Consider the following 18,209-nt stretch of genomic DNA (forward strand, 5'->3'; position numbering starts at 1 on the left):
TTTTTCACTGCATGTCACTTTAATAAATCCTGATAGTAGTTTTTTAATGCCAAAAGAGTGTTAGTAAATCTGGCCCAAAGTGTTTAATGATGGTTAAGAGAGTTTTAGGAAACAAAAAAAAAAAAAAAAAAATCTTGTGGAGGCTAGTCATGATCCTAAAGGTATTTGATTTTTCCACTCACCCAATTCAATGTCCTGGTCATCGGTGAGGATGAGGATGATGTTGGGGCGGATGTTGCGCCGGTCTCGCTGGAACCGTGGTTTCAGTCTCTGATTGGACTGGAAGACGGAAGCATGAGATACCGCTAACACAGCCAGCAGCACCAGGAGCCGGGACACCAGCCCCTGCGGCGCCATGGACAAAAACTATCACCCTCTCAGGGCTCACGCTCACACTATGCTGATTTCACCTTGTGACACCTATAGGGGAAACGAGAAACAGACGAGACCATTTTACTCAGTTTTAAACCTGAAATGAGGCAGAATATTTCAGCTTCAACCAATTTCAGGCTCTCAACCTTGGGGGTCGTGACCTTAATTGTTAACGCCATAAACATAGCATTTGCATAAAAACATTATCCATACATTAATCTTTTTTTTCCGACACATTCGTTTGAAAATGTCTGTCTAATATTTTTAAATGTTACTTGTTACAGAATGTCTAGAGAACAATCAAAAGTAACAATCTCATAATGTTTGCAAAATGGAATGTTCCTTTAACATTCGCATAACCAACTTTTACAACTTAATGTGTCTTAAAGATAGTAGAAAATTCTGTCATCATTTACTATCATCATTTAAGATATTGTGAAGAATGTTGGTAACCAGACAGTTGACGGCACCCATTGACTTTCATGGTAACCAACATTCTTCAAAATATCTTCTTTTGTGTTCAGCAGAAAGAAGAAACTCGTACAGGTTTGGATGAGAGTGAGACAATTATGACACAATTCTCCTTTTTGGGTGAACTATCCCTTTAACTTAAAGATATCAATCCACTGTCTTTCCACCATGAGAGATGATGAACAGTAATTGGAAAAAGCCGTTTCTCTCACTGGATTTATACTATGGTCGACATCTAATTTGAACCCAGTAAATTAGGAACACACACACACACACACACACACACACACACACACACACACACACACACACACACACACACACACACACACACACACACACACACACACACACACACACACACACACACACACACACACACACACACACACACACACACACACACACACACACACACACACACACACACACACACACACACACACACACACACTATCTAGGGTATGGCTTTTATTGATGCACAATGCTGTTTCATGCACTGTAATCATTTCTTGAGCATGAATAATTTAATAGGATGGAATCCCATTCCCAGCTGCTAATCTGTGTTGGAAAATAAAACCCCACCCACTGCTACCCACCATGAGCTAAATACACACACCACGCACACAGCAGGGACTAATCTGTGTGAGGGGGGTAAACTCGGAAAGCATGAACAAGCCTGAGAGCAATAACCAGAGGACTCAGACTGAGCTGAAGAGGTGTAGCGAGAGGTGGAGGACGTGAAGATGTCACATCTCTGAGTGAAAGAGCAAACCCATGCTGAGAACTTCACTTTCACACAATTATCCCGCACAGTGACTCTTTAATATTGCAATACTCGTCTGATACTGCTGTGCAGGTGAACACAAGAGAAGCCGGCGGTCGTGCCGTCACCGCACAAATATAATAACTAGAGTTACCGTCAAACGCAGAACTGCATGACAGACTTTACTTTCAAAAGTTAGCAGACTCACATTTACACTGAATGAGAACAACAAATTATCACCTTTAATTTGACAATGCCAAAGGGTAAATGGCTTATTAACCATACACTCAATGCCAACCTGCAAAAACACTCAGCTGCAAACATCTGAGATTCAAAATCTAATTCAAAGCTGGAAATAAAACAAAGAAACATTGAGATCAATATAAATATTTCAGCTTCTTTTCCTTGGTTACTAATCCTTTAAGTGAACTTGTGACATTAATCATGTGGTCAGAGGTATCTTCCATTAAAGCACAAGACACTTCTCAAATCATTCTGGAGAAAATGTCATCAGGTTTTACACTTAAACTTGTGGATTTCGTGCTGCTACCATTAAAGCATTTACCGTTTTAAATTCAACTTTTCACTCAGACTGCCATGCTGATTTTATCATATGAATGAGTTTGTATTCAATTGCGGAAAAATGCAAAATAGGATAATTTTCAGAAAAATTGCATAGCAATCTGTACAAATTACGGTTGTTTGTAATCAACTGAGTTTTTTGCTTTTCATGCCAAGGCAGCTGTGTGCCTCGAGGAAAGCATTTAAAAAGAAGGGAAGGAAAGAAAGATAAAGAAAGGAGGGAAGAAAACGGACACTAGTCTCTGAGGAGACAAATCACAAACCCCAAATCACAACGCCACACAAACACCTCCTCCTTCTCTATCCAAACAGCCCGATTCACGAGTTTGCGATCAAATATAGCACTCAAAACACATTTCCAGTCAAAAACAATCATGCAGGACTTAACGTAAAACAATGTTGTTCTCTGCATAACCAATAGTGTATTGATAGAAAGATTCTTCTTTGATGAAAATCTTACTCTCCGATCGTGAAGCCCCTTTTAACACCGCGAGAACGGTCGTCAGAAGAAGAGAACATTGACTTCTGTGACATTACTGTTATATTTATGGAAACTCACAGTGATGTTTGGACCAGGGTCGTCAAGATCCACAAAATATAATTATACTCACAATGACGGCATAGCACGATTTTGAAAGGATTCTGGGGAATTATAAAGCACATGATAGAGTCTAATAGGTGGCTTGCGTTCAGTCATTACGTGCTATTTTCGTTCTACATGGTCTGTGCTTCTCTTATTTTACAGCACAGATAAAATTAGCGCGAGGAACGTCCAGCTGATACGACCGACCCTTACATGTGTATTTGGAGCCTAACATAAAATGAATCAGAGAAGATCCACGATTCAAGGATTTGATGCTTTTGCAAAACATTTCATATTCAAACACTCTCATTCCCTTGGATATTTCTCGTTCTTCCCTTGGCTATCTTACTTTATACTGCACTGTATCTGCGTTCCTAGAGATTTCACACCACAGCTGTTTTTGTCTAAAACACAATATACGGATAAGAGCTCATAGCCACTAGAGAGAAAGACTGAGACAGTCTCTTTTACTGCCAGTTCTCACAGGAACAGTAAAGGCAGGGGTTTTACTCAAAGAATATATACAAAAGAACAGGATATACCGAATATTGCCATTACCGCTTGAGCAGAGACTTTTGAAGCATTTACAAACAGGCGGAAAATGTCAAAATAAGCCATGAGAAGATTGCGTTAAAAGTAAGGCACGTTCTCAGGCAACACAAAGCCGCATATGCTATAAACCATGTTCAGTAAAGAGTTAAATGTATTATTGACATAATCAGAACAAACTGTTCTTCAGCCAACTAATATAGTTTGTGGTTGAAAAGCAGAACAGCAAATTGCCGCATTTATATAGAATGTGCATTTATAGGAGTGAGATCATTATAGTGCTTTTACAATCAGAAATTAGAGTCGGAACTATCCGTTTTTATAATCTGCTCTGAATTTGAATATGTTTGACTTTATATCCTCATACACGTCAAATTCCGATTCAAATTTAATGTAGTGTTGACAGATATGTTTCAAGGAATTAACAAACAAAAACTGTTATGTACTTTTATATCATATGTGAATTGGATCTACTGTAGATTTAAATGTGCAATTGAATTTTATCTGGAATATGGATTTAAATTTGAATTGCATCTGGATTTAAATGTGAACTGTGAACTCAAAATAGTTCAAAATATCAGAATTTTGATTTAAATATACATTTGAATTGTATCTGGATGTGTATTTCTATTTAATGTAAATTTAAAATCTGGATTTAAATGTGAACTGTGAACTCGCATTGTATCTAAACTTTGATTTACAGTAAATATACATTCGATCTGTATTCTAATTTTGATTTAAATATAAATCTAAGTTGTATCTGGATTTGCATTTAATGTAAATTTGACATCTGGATTTAAATGTGAACAGTGAACTCAAATTGTATTGGAATTTGGATTTAAATATGCATTCGAATTGTATCCTGATTTTGATTTAAATATATATCTGAGTTGTAATCTGGATTTGCACTCAATGTAAATATGATATCTGGATTGAAATGTGAACAGTGAATTAAATCTGAATTTGGATTTAAATACGTGTATTTTCAATACAAATACAAATCAGAACTCTATTCAGACATTGATTTAAATGTAAATCTGAATTGCATCTAGATTTCCATTCAACTATAAATTTGAAATTTGATTTTGGTTTAAACATAAATGTAAGTTTAAAGTTGTATGGGCTTAAGAGGACAAAATAGAAAAAAATTGGAAAAGGAGCAGAATATAGACAACTTACTAGCCTGAAGTGAGCAGAATCTGGGTTAATGTAGAATTACATTACAGTCCCTCAACAGAGGCACAAACCCCTAACTTCATTTTTCAGGAAAACACCTCTCCTGCACTCATCCCTCACTTCTTTCATCCTTCTACATCTCCTTTCCTCTTCTCTCACCACCTTACACAGCATCTCCCGCTTGTTATCACTGTCATCCCCCTCTCTTTCTACTCTCAAACACCTCTCTCACGTCTCGATCCCCCTGTTCCGCGAGTACCTCATGGTGTTGATGTCAGATCCTCGGTCTCGCTCAGCACAGCTGCTCATCCCACATGGAAGTAGAAATATCCAGATACGGAGCGCGAGGGCTACGGGACCATCTTAATGTGATCCTCGATAACAAGATGCAGTGGTAATACACAGCACTTACTCATCTGTCTCACTGTAGGTCACTGTGCTGTAGCTATATCCCTCTCTCTCGCTCTCTCTCTCTCTCTCTGTGTGTGTGCGCACTCTTCTCTCTGCACTTCTCTTCTCTCTGCACCCCCCCCCCCCCCCAGGCTCTCTCATTCTAGCTTTATCGCACCCTCTTTCTCTCTCTCTCCCCTGCTATAATTCCATTCCCACCAGTCTCATCTGCGGCATCTACTCTCTCAGGATTGATGTGTTGTAACCTTGAGCTCTGCTGCTTTCAATTTATTGTCCCTCTCACCCCGTCCCATCTCCCATCTTCTGTAAGGGTTAACGGAGCATCGCGACGTAACAAAAACCGAGGATGAGGGTCCCATCTGCGTCCAGTTTATGCTCCGCCGACCACGCTGCTCTGCATACAAGAACATTCATTTACATTACATTATATTAACAAGCACCTCAAACCAAAGCCCTCGCTATTTATATTTACATGAGTTCTAAATGAAAGCCCGCCACATTTAAATTTAGACGAATTACTGCAATAGCCGGAGTTTCATTTGCAGAAAAAAAAAAACGTTGCTTATATTAACATACCAATGATTTGTGTGTGCGCAAACTGCATGCAAATGGATGCGATTGGTGTTGAAATTCACTGTGCCAGCTGTGTTGAAAATGCATTTGAAGCATGTAAGTTGCATTTATGCACAGATTTGTTGATAATATGTTAAAATTACTTATATTTTATATATGTATACATAAAATGTCATGTTCTTCCTTTAATAGTTAAATTTAATTTATTAATAATAACACATAACAAATATATTTAATTATATACACACACACACACACACACACACACACACACAATTTTAAGTATATAAAAACAAATTATATTTGTTTGTATATTTTTATTTTATTTTAATTATTTAATTATTATTATTTGCATATTTATAAAATGTTCAATGTCTTTTCAAGTCAAGATTACAGGTGTGTGTGTGTATATATACATATATGTATTTATGTATATATATATATGTGTGTGTGTGTGTGTGTGTGTGTGTGTGTGTGTGTGTGTGTGTGTGTGTGTGTGTGTGTGTGTGTGTGTGTGTGTGTGTGTGTGTGTGTGTGTGTGTGTGTGTGTGTGTGTGTGATTTATCTTTTTAGTCCACAATTTTTAAGCACTTTCGTTTTCTTTCCATAGTTCATTTTAAATCGATTTGTGGTTTGTAAAATGTAGTTTTTTTTTTAATTAATATGAGCACAAAGACAATGATAAAATGGTTTCAGGTTAAGTGTACCTTGCCACACTGCAGGACGTGTTAAAATCCCAAAAGCATTTCATGTCTTTGACTACTAGCATGACATTTACTACTAGCTAAATACTGCCTTTCATGAACAGGAGATAAATGTGTGTTGTAAAGTGGTCTGAGTAAAAGACAACCATACAAGATAAAGCCCAGATAACAGAAAAGGTTTTGTGTGTAAAGACGCTGATGGACTATGGCCGTCTGGGGTAGAGAGGTATTGATTGAACATGCGTACTTGAACACACACACACACACACACACACACACACACACACACACACACACACACACACACACACACACACACACACACACACACACACACACACACACACACACACACACACACACACACACACGACGACAGGCCAGACGCACTTCAGACATCTGTCTATGAACGCAAAGCCAACTGGAATTTCGCTATTCACACCTAATTCCACAACTATTTTCCTATGAATTTCCAGAAAAAACTGCTACAGTTCCCATTGTGAGGAGCTCAACAGACCGTGGCTTTGCTATTGTCAGAGAGACAGAAAAAGGAAAATTGTCTGGGCTTTCTTTTTAATTAACTTTGTTCATTTGCTCTTCTTATCATGCTACATTAAAAAATGTCACCCAGAAATACTGTGTGTGTGTGTTTGTGAGTGTGTGTGTGTGTGTTAAAGCACAAACGTTTCTTATGAATAACATGCCGCTTAAGAAGATCAAATCAATCCATTTTCACTCACTGTGCATGGCACATCTAGCAACTAGTAAACAAACTAGTCAACAAGGTAAAACCAAAAACATGGGACGGGAGATTTATTTTTAAATGTAGCCAACCAACACATTTCAGCACACAGGCCTTTATCGGTGTTAAAAGAAAACTATGATATATTGGTACAATATTGGTTATCAGCTGATATTAGAGATTTAATGTTTAGTATTAAAATGTTCAGGATTTAATTTTGCAGCTCATTCCCCTATTTTTACATTTAGGTTACCTTTGCTATCATTTTATACATACTTAAAGTTGATAACACTGTTAGTTATACATTTTCAGCGAAAGTCTATATTAACTCTTCATACAGTAGATTACAATGTTGTGATAGTTTAAAAATGTTTTATTTTTTGCATTTATTTAGATCAAATAGTATAGAATATACTACACTAATATACAGTATTTCTTCAAATATAGCGTATTTCTTAAGAAAACAAATGAAGATGACGATGAATGAGAAATTAAGAGGAAATGATAAAAAATATTTCAGATTAAAACAACTGAAAACAGTCAGAGGAACTAATGAATAGAAATAGGACATTATCGTTTTAAGAAGAATATTATACTTCCACACGATAATACAATCGAGATGATTCCCACATCCCACAGCAAAAACACATCATAAAAAGAACAATAAAATAAAACAAGAAGCTCTAAAACCGGTGGATAAAAATGTTCCCGGCCCCGGATATCCAATAAAACACACGGGAACAATAAAGCAGAAAAAAAATAATGAAAAAATTGAACCTCAAATTACAAACCTGCCTTTACAGGCTGACAGTAATTAGCAGCAGTAATTCAACAATCAGCGGATGCACATATCAGTAAGACAGCACAAGCTCAATATCTCACGATCAGTTGAGTCAAACAGACATGAGAGCTATTTCAGGTCTGCAGTTCATTGCCGTGACGAACATGTGGACAACTAATATTAAAAAAGGGCATTAATGCAGAGTCCTTGATGATAACAGCAATTAATCCTTCTTCATTAGTGTCTGCTATCCTCTAATTACACCTGCTAATTATAATTCATCTCTCGCTTTCTCTCCGCACTCCTCTGCATTAGAGCGCTGACGTATCTTTTCCTACTACACCGTTTTAAAAATATGACATCAAATCTCTTTAAACTCATTACAGAATTGCATCGCCATCATGTAGACTTGATGCACTTGCCGACCAAAGTGTCGTCAAGGGAAATGTTTGTCATTTAAAATGAATTGTGTTTACAAATGCCCTAAATAATGTGAATTATGAGGCGGGGAGCGTTCAAATAAGGTGTAAAACTGTTTAATGGAGAGAAGCAGTGTGGGATAAATGGTTTGTGTAAACAAGCACACAACGGTCTTCTGTGTATGCTGGAGTTTGTGTAAGGTAATTACAATCCACTGAAGAGATGTATGAAAACACTTTGATGAAAAAAAAAAAAAACCAGCATCGAGGGACTGTGTTTCAAGAAAACTTTCAAAAGTTTGGGGTCAGTAAGAAAATTCATTCTTATATTCAGCAAGGATGCGTTAAATTGATCGAAAGTGACAGTAAAAACATTGAAATCTCTTCATTATTATGTTACAAAAGATTTCTCTCTCAAATATATGCTGTTGTATTTTCAATTGTTAAAAAAACACAGAACAAAAACAAAGATTCCCACTAAAATAAAGCAGCAAACACGTTTGTTTAACATTGAAGATAATAAGAAATGTATATTGAGCAGCAAATCAGCATATTAGAATGATTTCTGAAGAATCATGTGACACTGAAGACTGGAGTACGTTGTTGAGTGGATTGCAGTGTGGTTGCTAGGGTGTTACGAATGGTTGCTAGGTAGTTGATCACTGGCCCAAGTCTTTCCTCATATACTATATTTATTTTTTGCCAAAGATCACCAAAAAATAGAGTTGTGGTGCTTAAACTGAGACTGCAATTATGAATGAACTCGGGCTTGTGCGCTTCGGGTGGACTTGACACGGACTTGGACATTTTGGATTTTCTGGATTTGGACTTTTTATTTTGCAGATTACAGTCTAATCCACTTCATGTGTAATAGGAATAATCCAATATAAAATTAAGATGACAAGACATTAATAAACGTCTCACACTAAAACTCAATTGGTTAAAGACTTGGACTCTACGAGGTGGACTCGGACCCAACACAACAGAAAACCCTAAACACCAAGTATGATGAAGCGGTAATGAGAAAAAAAACTCAGCATATATTCTTCTTCATCAGTCAAATTCAACATTAACATTTGGCTTGTTAACAATGAATTCATGTTTGTTGTGTAATTATGACACACATCCTGCTTGTTTAATTCCCCATGTGTTTTCCTCTTGTGTATCTGAGTGATTTAGAACTATTAGAATAAACAGTCAGAGGATTTTCAGATTTGGCTGAAGAAGTGTGTGTGTGTGTGTGTGTGTGTGTGTGTGTGTGTTTGATTGACGGGCTTAACAATGGTAGTTTATTTAGTTTGAGAGAGGCTGGCATTAAGAACAAGAAAGAACTAGTCAGAAATGTGTTTTAATTACTGATGCCGTTCTGACAAATTAAATAAACACACATGCATAACTTGTAACCTTCTGACAGTGCTTGCTCAAGATGTTTCTCTGCAAGCAAAATAAATAACGTAATACATAACATAATACATTCTTAAAGACAATGACAGAGAAAACAGAAAGGGAGGGAGAGAGAGAGAGAGAGAGAGAGAGAGAGAGAGAGAGAGAGAGAGAGAGAGAGAGAGAGAGAGAGAAGAGAGAAATAAAATAGAAGTACATGCTTTATTCACTCATGCAATGAAATGCTGAAGCACTGTGGAAAACAACAATGTATGCTCAAGAACTCCCGCCAACGTATTTTTGCAACTTATCACTGCTCCATTTGCCTGTGTGTGCGTGTGTGTGTGTGTGTGTGTGTGTGTGTGTGTGCTTGACATGCTCTCATTGAGTATGTGCCAGGGCTGCTAATTAATTTGCACATTAACCAAATGTGTGCAATTGTGTGTGAGTGTGTGTGCATGAATACACAGAAAGAATAAAAAGACTTGCCTTATTCACATGACTTCTTGGAAAATAAAAAGCACCATACCAAGAGTTCTCTCTACACTGTGTAAAGGTTTTATGGCTTACGGCATAAAAGGTTTTATGGCTTACGGCACGGTACGGTACAGTTCGGTACGATAAGCAATTATTTGCGTTTCCACTGTCAAAAGTTGTGAAATGTACCAAAAAGCCGAACCGTACCGTACCACTTTTTGGGTACCCTTCCGTTGGGGTACCTAGCACAGTGGTACGGTACTAAAGGGAGGAGCTAGACTCACTGCAGAACGCTGATTGGTTGACAGAGTATCGTCACTTGCGCGAGCTACAAGGGGAATGGCAACATAAGAAGCGCCATTTTTTAATATACAGTTGGAATATAATACTACGGTTATTCTTTCACGAAATGTAGTTTTAAGAGTTTTTGAGGCGAGAATGTAGTTGTTTAAAGCTCAAATCTGCGGTTTATTTATAATGATTTATGATCATTTGATCCATTCCAGGCGATCACCGGGCGCTCATGTTCCCCACCTGGAACAGCCTTTCCTCGGCTAGTCGTTCTGACGTTTGCCGCTGACTCTGTAGTGGTAATTCGTCTTGTGTATATCTAACGGGTGATCTTTGGTCTCGTGAATCGATAATTCGTTCCCTGACCAATCGTTTTGGCTGAGGGCTAAGTGAAGTTTCATATATTTAGGCTATAACTTTTCCGTTGTAAAGTTAACGTTAGACTAGCGCTGAATTTGTATATTTGACTGAATTGTTTGCTTTATTTCTTATTGTATATACCTTCTTGTGACGTTACCTTTTACTTATACTTTTATAATGGGTATTATTGATAGAACTGAAATTTAACAAAAAGAGATAGGGTTGAGTTTTGTCATTTTTTATTACAAGATTATCACTGTAATGTTGTTTATTGCAACATTTGTACAAATGCACATATTGCCTGGAATATGTTTAATATTTTTGTAAATTTAAACGAAATGCAGGGTTGTGTTTTATATTTCGTTTTGTTATAAATAGGCTACCGTTAAACATGTATATAATCAGGTCTATACATTGCCTGAACCACATTTGTGTGCCTATAATGTTTAAAATGTATTTAAATGAAAACGAAAAGAGGCAGAGTGGTGTTTTATAACATATTTCGTTTTATTGTTGCCTAAAATGTACATGCAGAGCGAGCTGAGTGACGCTTTCACGAATGTGCTGTTCCATTTGGAGAATTACATGACTCGCGTCCTCGGGAGTCATTCTGCTGAGAACTTTACATACTTGGTATTGAGAAATGCCTAATTGTCTTTTCTTGTGACAAACATGCCGAGAAGCAAGGACAAGATCTGCTGTATGCCATCCATTGGTGTTTACTTTGCCGCTTTCTTCTTCGCGCGAAAATGACGTTGATCGCTTCTTTCCGGCAAACACCACGCCTATCAAGTTGGGTACTGTTGGCGGTGAAAAAGCTAGCTGGATCAAGGGTTACTGACCCGACCCGACCCGAACCGTACTGTACCGTACCGTACTGCTCAGTGGAAACGAGCCATTAGTGTGATTTCTGTTTAACACGTCAAGCTTTATTATACATTATTCAGTGTTGCTAATCATTCCCAGGTCTCACTGGGCAATGTGCAAAAAAGATAAAAGTGACTTAAATGAAGTGTGACCTTTTCCCTTCTGTTTTCAGAGCTGCTTTTCTGTTGCTACTTTGCTAATTAATTAATCATTTAGCTGACACCTTCTAATCCAAAATGACTAAGTGCACTAAGTAAAATGACAATCCATCTGGAGGAACCTGGAGTCAGGAGCCAAGCTCGAGGGTATTATGTCGGCCACTCAAACCTGCATACTGCATACTTCACTAATGACAACTCAATGAGCGAAAACTCACCTCTCATTACAGAAATGTAACATTAATCCCAAAATACAAATACATTACTACTCCAAAATAACAGCATCAACTCCATGACGCGATGTCTCGTTCCACTTCACAAGCGAAACACCTTTTGGAAGCTTTAATGTCTGTTCGCACCAAGGACGATAACTATGACGATAATGATAAAGATATAAAAATCAAACTAAATGTAAAAGAATAGCAGAGTCCTCATCACCACAGTAATGATAACGACACAGGGGAGCGATATTGGAATCATGTTCAGATCGAGTTTTTCAGCTAATGAGCGCTTAAAACACTGACAGCCAATCAGAATCCGATCCATTAAAGAGCTCAAGCAATTAATGAGGCAGACGTTTACATTAAACAGAGCGTTATTGTGCGTTGGTGTGGACGCTAAAAAAAGTTATCATTGTAGTTATAGTTCTTAGTGTGCACTCTGATTGGTTGTTGCCACACTGCATTACTGTAGATGTGCATCAGTTTGAAATCAGCCCAATTTTATTGCATCAACAACAGTCTCTGTCGCGCATTGAAAATGAATGCATTCCGCTCACTTTGTCATTAACATTTCTGTCAAACTGCATGAACAACCCCTTGGTTAGTCCCTATATAGTCAATGAATCAATAGGCCTTTTGAATTAAAATGCTTGGAAAGTGGTTATTCTACAGTGAAGAGGGTCATTATTAAACCCAATTTACCTTTCATTTTGAAAGTTTACAGAGAGTTGCCTTGCTGTAGCTATATTAGAGATATTGAGATTCTGCTCACTATTAGCTGCTAATAGTGAATTTGAGTTTGCCTGCGAGGCTCTAAGCACTGCAGTTTCTTCTGAACCCATTTACCTCTTTTTCCCTAAAGAATCTCTTTATCTATAAGCAGTGCAGTTGAGTATCACAGTTCACCCCCTTTCGCCGCTGAGAAGTCGAGGCTAAAACACAAGCTGATCGATTCCACCGGTGTTACAGTTTGCTTCTGCTCTCAGGTTAAGGTAGGTGAAGCTCTTGCGGTTGAGCACGGTAATAAAATCTTGCGGTAACCCTTGCGGGGGCCAATTTTCGACACGACTCCCACGAACTCCTGAGCTAACATTTGTCTTCGGCTTTCCGTTGGGGCCACGGTACTTTCATGTTCTCTTTTCATATTGACTCCTCACCCGCCTCATCTCAACTTGCAGAATATTAATAGAGAAAGGTAGTTTTAAAAAAAAACTTCACAAAGCCTCTTTCCTGTGGGCTTCTGCAAGGAACGAGGAAAGGAGGAACCCTACAGAATATAGATGCACTAATTTGACCCCTGGATTCAGTTTGCATGTAAAATAAAAAAGACATTATGAGGCAGGAATGAGTGGAAGAAGACGCCTAGTGTGTGTGTGTGTGCTATACTTTAACTTAAGTCCCACACGGGAGGAGAAAGCACTTGTATTTTGTGTTAGAACGGATATGACAGTGATGTGCATACTCTTTTTGCGATACCCTTCCGGATATTCCCACATATGCCTCTGCTTGTCTCGACATGCAAAGGAAGTCTGAAGCCTTCTGGGTATATCAGACCACTGAGACGCTAAACTCTACAGCGCTGCTTCCATTCCTTCCAGAACTCCATTTAGTTTACCAACAAAAAAATGCTTTCAGATTCAAATCGCTCAATGACAAGCCATTTACCCTGACAATAACCATTCCCCTCCCTCTTTTCTCCTGCAGATGTATCATTAAAAATGGAGAAATGCGGATGGGGACAGAAAGAGAAAGAGAGAGAGAGAGAGTGGCTGGTGGACGTTGTACTGTACCTTTGTCTCATTTGAGAATCCCATTAAATAATCTCAGTCGTTTCCGTCAGTGTGATGCATGTGTTTGTGTGCACACTGAACACTTATGGCATTGGATTACGCAGACTGCTAGCGGATAGCACTGAGAGCTTGATAAAAATAAAACAGACTAGGGTATCAATAGGTTTCCCTGGTAGAATAACAGGATAAAAAGGATATTAAATAATAATAATAATCAAAAATAATAACCTGAGCTTAAATTTTCTATGTAAAATATTTTTCCTTGACATAACACTCCATTTGCTTCTCCTTTAATATAGACTTTTGTTTAATTGACATTCTGTGTGTATACATTACCATGCAAAAGTTTGGAGTCTTTAAGATTTTCTTTTCTTTGACACTAAAGACATTTATAAAGATTTAAAAGATTTCTATTCAAATACAGTTTTTAAAACTTTCTATAATTAGAGAATTTTTGAAAAAATGTATCACGATTTCCACAAAAATATTAAACAGCACAACTGTTGATAATAATCAGAAATGTTTATTGAGCATCAAATCAGCATATTAGAATGATTTCTGAAGGATCATATGACACTGAAGACTGGAGTAGTGATGCTGAAAATTCAGCTTTGATCACAGGAATACATTAAATTTGAAAATATATTCAAATAGAAAACAGTTATTTTGAATTGTAATAATATTTCACAATAGTAATGTTTTCGCTGTCATTTTGATCAAATAATTGTAGCCTTGGTGAGAGACTTACTGTATCTTGAGAGAAAATTCTTACCAATGCCAAACTTTTGAACGGTCACGTGACACTGAATCATGAATCATTTGACACTGTCAACATTTTTTAACCCTCATTTTGTTTCAAACTTGTATGATTTTATATCTTCCATGGAACACAAATATATATTTTTTAGGATGTTCTTACAATTTCCATACAATGAAAGTGAATAGACACTGAAGCTGTAACCCCCCCCCCAAAATTACACAAAAGTGCTTGTGTGCATTCAAACATAATGTTGCATCACTCCCTTTTTAACATAAAAGATGCTCATTTGGTATTCACTTGAATATGACGACACGTGAATGATAAATGAGGGTTTGGAACAACATGAGGTTGAGCAATTTATTTAAATTTATTATCCCTTTAAAACATATTGATCTTTAGATGTCATGTTGACTATGTACACTTCTAATAAATAATCAACATGGAATAATGCAATGTATTTTGCACAGATATTTTGGACAATTTGCAGAAAAGCTGTATGTAGAGTGGATTTCATCATGGAATGTGCTCAATGCAGTAGAGAATACAGCCATGTTTTTGGAAGTAAACCAAAGTATCTATACGAATACGCAAAAAGGTCAATGTGCAGATCTTAACAGGCATTCAGATTCTGCGCGTGCAGATTCTGTGTGGGCCTGATCAGGGATACACAGAAGAAATAAACACACAAAACATAAACCCTGACCTCTTTGCTTACACCCTGAAGTGAAACACACTCATTATCATGTGCACAGTAACAGTTCAGATGGACCTCCACTACTTCCAGATCCATTGCTATGGCAACATCGCATGTCCGCTCGTACAACTGCACAGGTCTCTCTCTCTCTCTCTCTCTCCCTCTCTCTCTATCTCTCTCTATCTCTCTCTCTCTCTCTGTGTATGTGATGGACTCTTTCAGAAGAGGCTAAACTCTCAGCAGGGTGAATGCGCTGTATTTCACAAATTCTCATTCGTCTTTCTCATTTGTATTTTTGTGACTGTGTCACAGTACATTAGTTCTAGGTCTCCTTTAACAGTGCGTCAAAGTGCGCTCTCACCCAGCCTTGCTTCCTTCGTCAAAGTGCGCTCTCGCCCAGCCTTGCTTCCTTCATTGCTCCATTATCCCATTTTGACCCACACACTCCATCCATCACTCTCTCTCCCCCAGTGCCGTCTCTTCTCCTTCACTTTTACCACTCTACCTGTTTTATCATCAATACCAAATGCTGCCCTAGAGGGAGAATCCAAGAATATAGCCGCGTTTCCACCGCAGGAACTTTCCCCAGGAACTAGGAACTTTGGGGTGGTACTCGGTGTGTTTACACCGCAGGAACCAGGGTCTAAATGAAGGTCCGGGTAAAAATTTCCCCCCCAGAAAGTCCCTGCTGGCGAGGTAGTATTTTTTCAGCGTTCAGGAACTTTCGGGGTGGGATTTGTGCGCTGAACATGCTGATTGGTTGAGCTCACGCCACATTTGATTCGTTGACTCCACGCAGCATTTTATTTTAGCCGCCATTTTTAAAAATCGCACTTCCTGGCTTCGTGCAGTAAGGAGTTGTCTGGAAATTAATATGGAGTTTACAAAAAAAATCGACCAGAGCAAAACGCACTCAAAACTCAAAACAAACTCGCAGACTGGGAGGAGCAGTCGCACGCAGTTCAATGTCACCAGACTAATCTTCCCGGTACTTTAGTCCGCGGTGTAAACGCAGTAAGCAACCGGTCTGGGGCAAAAAAAGTTCCTATTAAAAAAAAGTTCCTGGGACAAATAGTTCTTGGTAATTGCTGTGGAAACGCGGCTTATAATAATAATAACAACAACAACAAGGAGCTGTCTTAGGCCACGTGTCCACCAAAGCGTTTTTTTAGCCAGCTGAAAAAGCTAGGCGCTCTGTTGAAAACGCCTAGCTGTGGGCGCTTGAAAGCGTTTTGGGAGCGCAGCGTTTTTGCAGTTGAGACGATTCGTTGCTATGATACAGAATATCCGCAGCACAGTTTACTTGTAACTGATTTCACAGATAATTTGTTTCATACAACAAATTTATTTTTCCATTTTAAATCCATTTTGTTCAGTTAGCTCTGCTGGTTGACGCCGTTGTACAGAAAGAATGTTGTGACAGTTGGTCGGTGTGATATTTGCCCCGCCCCTCCTCCACTGTGATTGGACGGCTGTATAAAAAGTGACAGTGATTAGTGCAGCGTTTTTACCCAAAGTTGAACATTTTTCAACTCTCACCGACCAGTAAAAAACGCAGAACGCTCAGCGCTTGAGCGTTAAATACACGCTCAGCGCCTCGTTACGCTCATGGCGTTTAAAAAACACGGCGCTCCCATTGAAAACAATTGGAATTATACACCAGCAGCGTGAAAAAACGCTTTGGTGGACACACGGCTTTAGGCCGTGTGTCCACCAGCAGCGTTTTTAGCCAGCTGAAAACTCTAGGCGCTCTGCTGTGGGCGCTTGAGAGCGTTTGGCAGCGCTGTGTTTTTTTAGTTGAGACGATTCGTTGCTATGATACAGAATATCCGCAGCACAGTTTACTTGTAACTGATTTCGTAGATAATTTGTTTCATACTAAAAATTTGTTTTTCATCCATTTTGTTCAGTTAGCTCTGCTGGTAGACGTCGTTGTACAGAAAGAATGTTGTGACAGTTGGTAGGTGTGGTATTTGTCCCGCCCCTCCTCCACTGTGATTGGACGGCTGTGTAAAAAGTGACAGTGATGAGTGCAGCGTTTTACCCAAAGTTGAACATTTTTCAACTCTCGGCGACCAGTAAAAAATGCTGGGCGCTCAGCGCTTGAGCGTTAAATACACGCTCAGCGCCTCGTTACGCTCATGGCGTTTAAAAAACGCGGCGCTCCCATTGAAAACAATTGGAATTATACACCAGCTGCGTGAAAAAACGCTTTGGTGGACACACGGCCATAATGTCCAAGTGACACAAGTTTCCAGTGCACAAGTACAAGATTTGCAGAACCATAGACAGAACGATATAACGATCGATAGATAGATAGATAGATAGATAGATAGATAGATAGATAGATAGATAGATAGATAGATAGATAGATAGATAGATAGATAGATAGATAGAACAACAGACAGACAGACAGAAAGACAGATAGATAGACTATAGGATGGATGGATGGATGGATGGATGGATGGATGGATAGATCGATGGATAGATCGATGGATAGATGGATAATTCATTTGTCTGATAATCCATGTAAAGTGGTGTTGTTGTTTTTTCACCAAATGATTTCATTAGAAAATAACTGTCTTTGTGAGTGAACTGTTTATGTGAAGTCTGGAAAGACATTTGTATTTGCCTGTAGTGCTGAATAAGAGTACTTACTGCTATAATAGAAAATATTGGCCCTGATACAGCTTGTTTGAAATGTAGACCATTAGGAACAAGGTTTTCCCAAGCTTTTAAGATCCATACTCTTAAAATCCAATGGAACCACATTATAAGCTTGAGGCATTGGCTTGTGTCTTCCAGACACATGCACCCACTCAAAGCTTTTATATTATATTTTTCACATGTGCGGCCCACTCTTTCCATTCATCTGACCATGTGAGCATGAGTTATAGCTGTGCACTATCTTTTGCAAGGTGTTATGACATGTGAGAGGGAATAAGGCAAGAGCAAAAAAGAGAGAAAGCATCAGTCTTTTGAATAAATAAAGATCCAGGGAAGATCAAAGGAGAGGACGCAGTAAGTCAGCTTATGGACACTGCGATTAATAGATGAAAGCATGACTCTCACTCTCATA

General features: G+C 38.4%; 1 protein-coding gene across 21 annotated transcripts in view; it reads right to left on the bottom strand.

The window, feature by feature from the left end:
• The window catches only part of sulf2b (sulfatase 2b), a 134,660-nt gene that overhangs the window by 34,703 nt on the left and 81,748 nt on the right, over positions 1–18,209 (bottom strand). For 10 of the 21 annotated variants that reach the window (XR_013196955.1, XM_077214084.1, XM_077214081.1 and 7 more), the window contains one exon: positions 183–420. Coding sequence is in view for 16 of the 21 variants with exons in the window: in XM_077214084.1 (XP_077070199.1) it covers positions 183–357 (175 nt within the window). In the remaining 5 variants the exon portion in view is untranslated. The other 11 variants (XR_013196953.1, XR_013196956.1, XR_013196954.1 and 8 more) reach the window with 4 other exon arrangements.

The sequence above is a fragment of the Siphateles boraxobius genome, unplaced genomic scaffold (genome assembly GCF_051911475.1).
Source record: "Siphateles boraxobius isolate OS27281-9 unplaced genomic scaffold, OSU_SipBor_1 68, whole genome shotgun sequence".
Taxonomy (NCBI): Eukaryota; Metazoa; Chordata; class Actinopteri; order Cypriniformes; family Leuciscidae; genus Siphateles; species Siphateles boraxobius.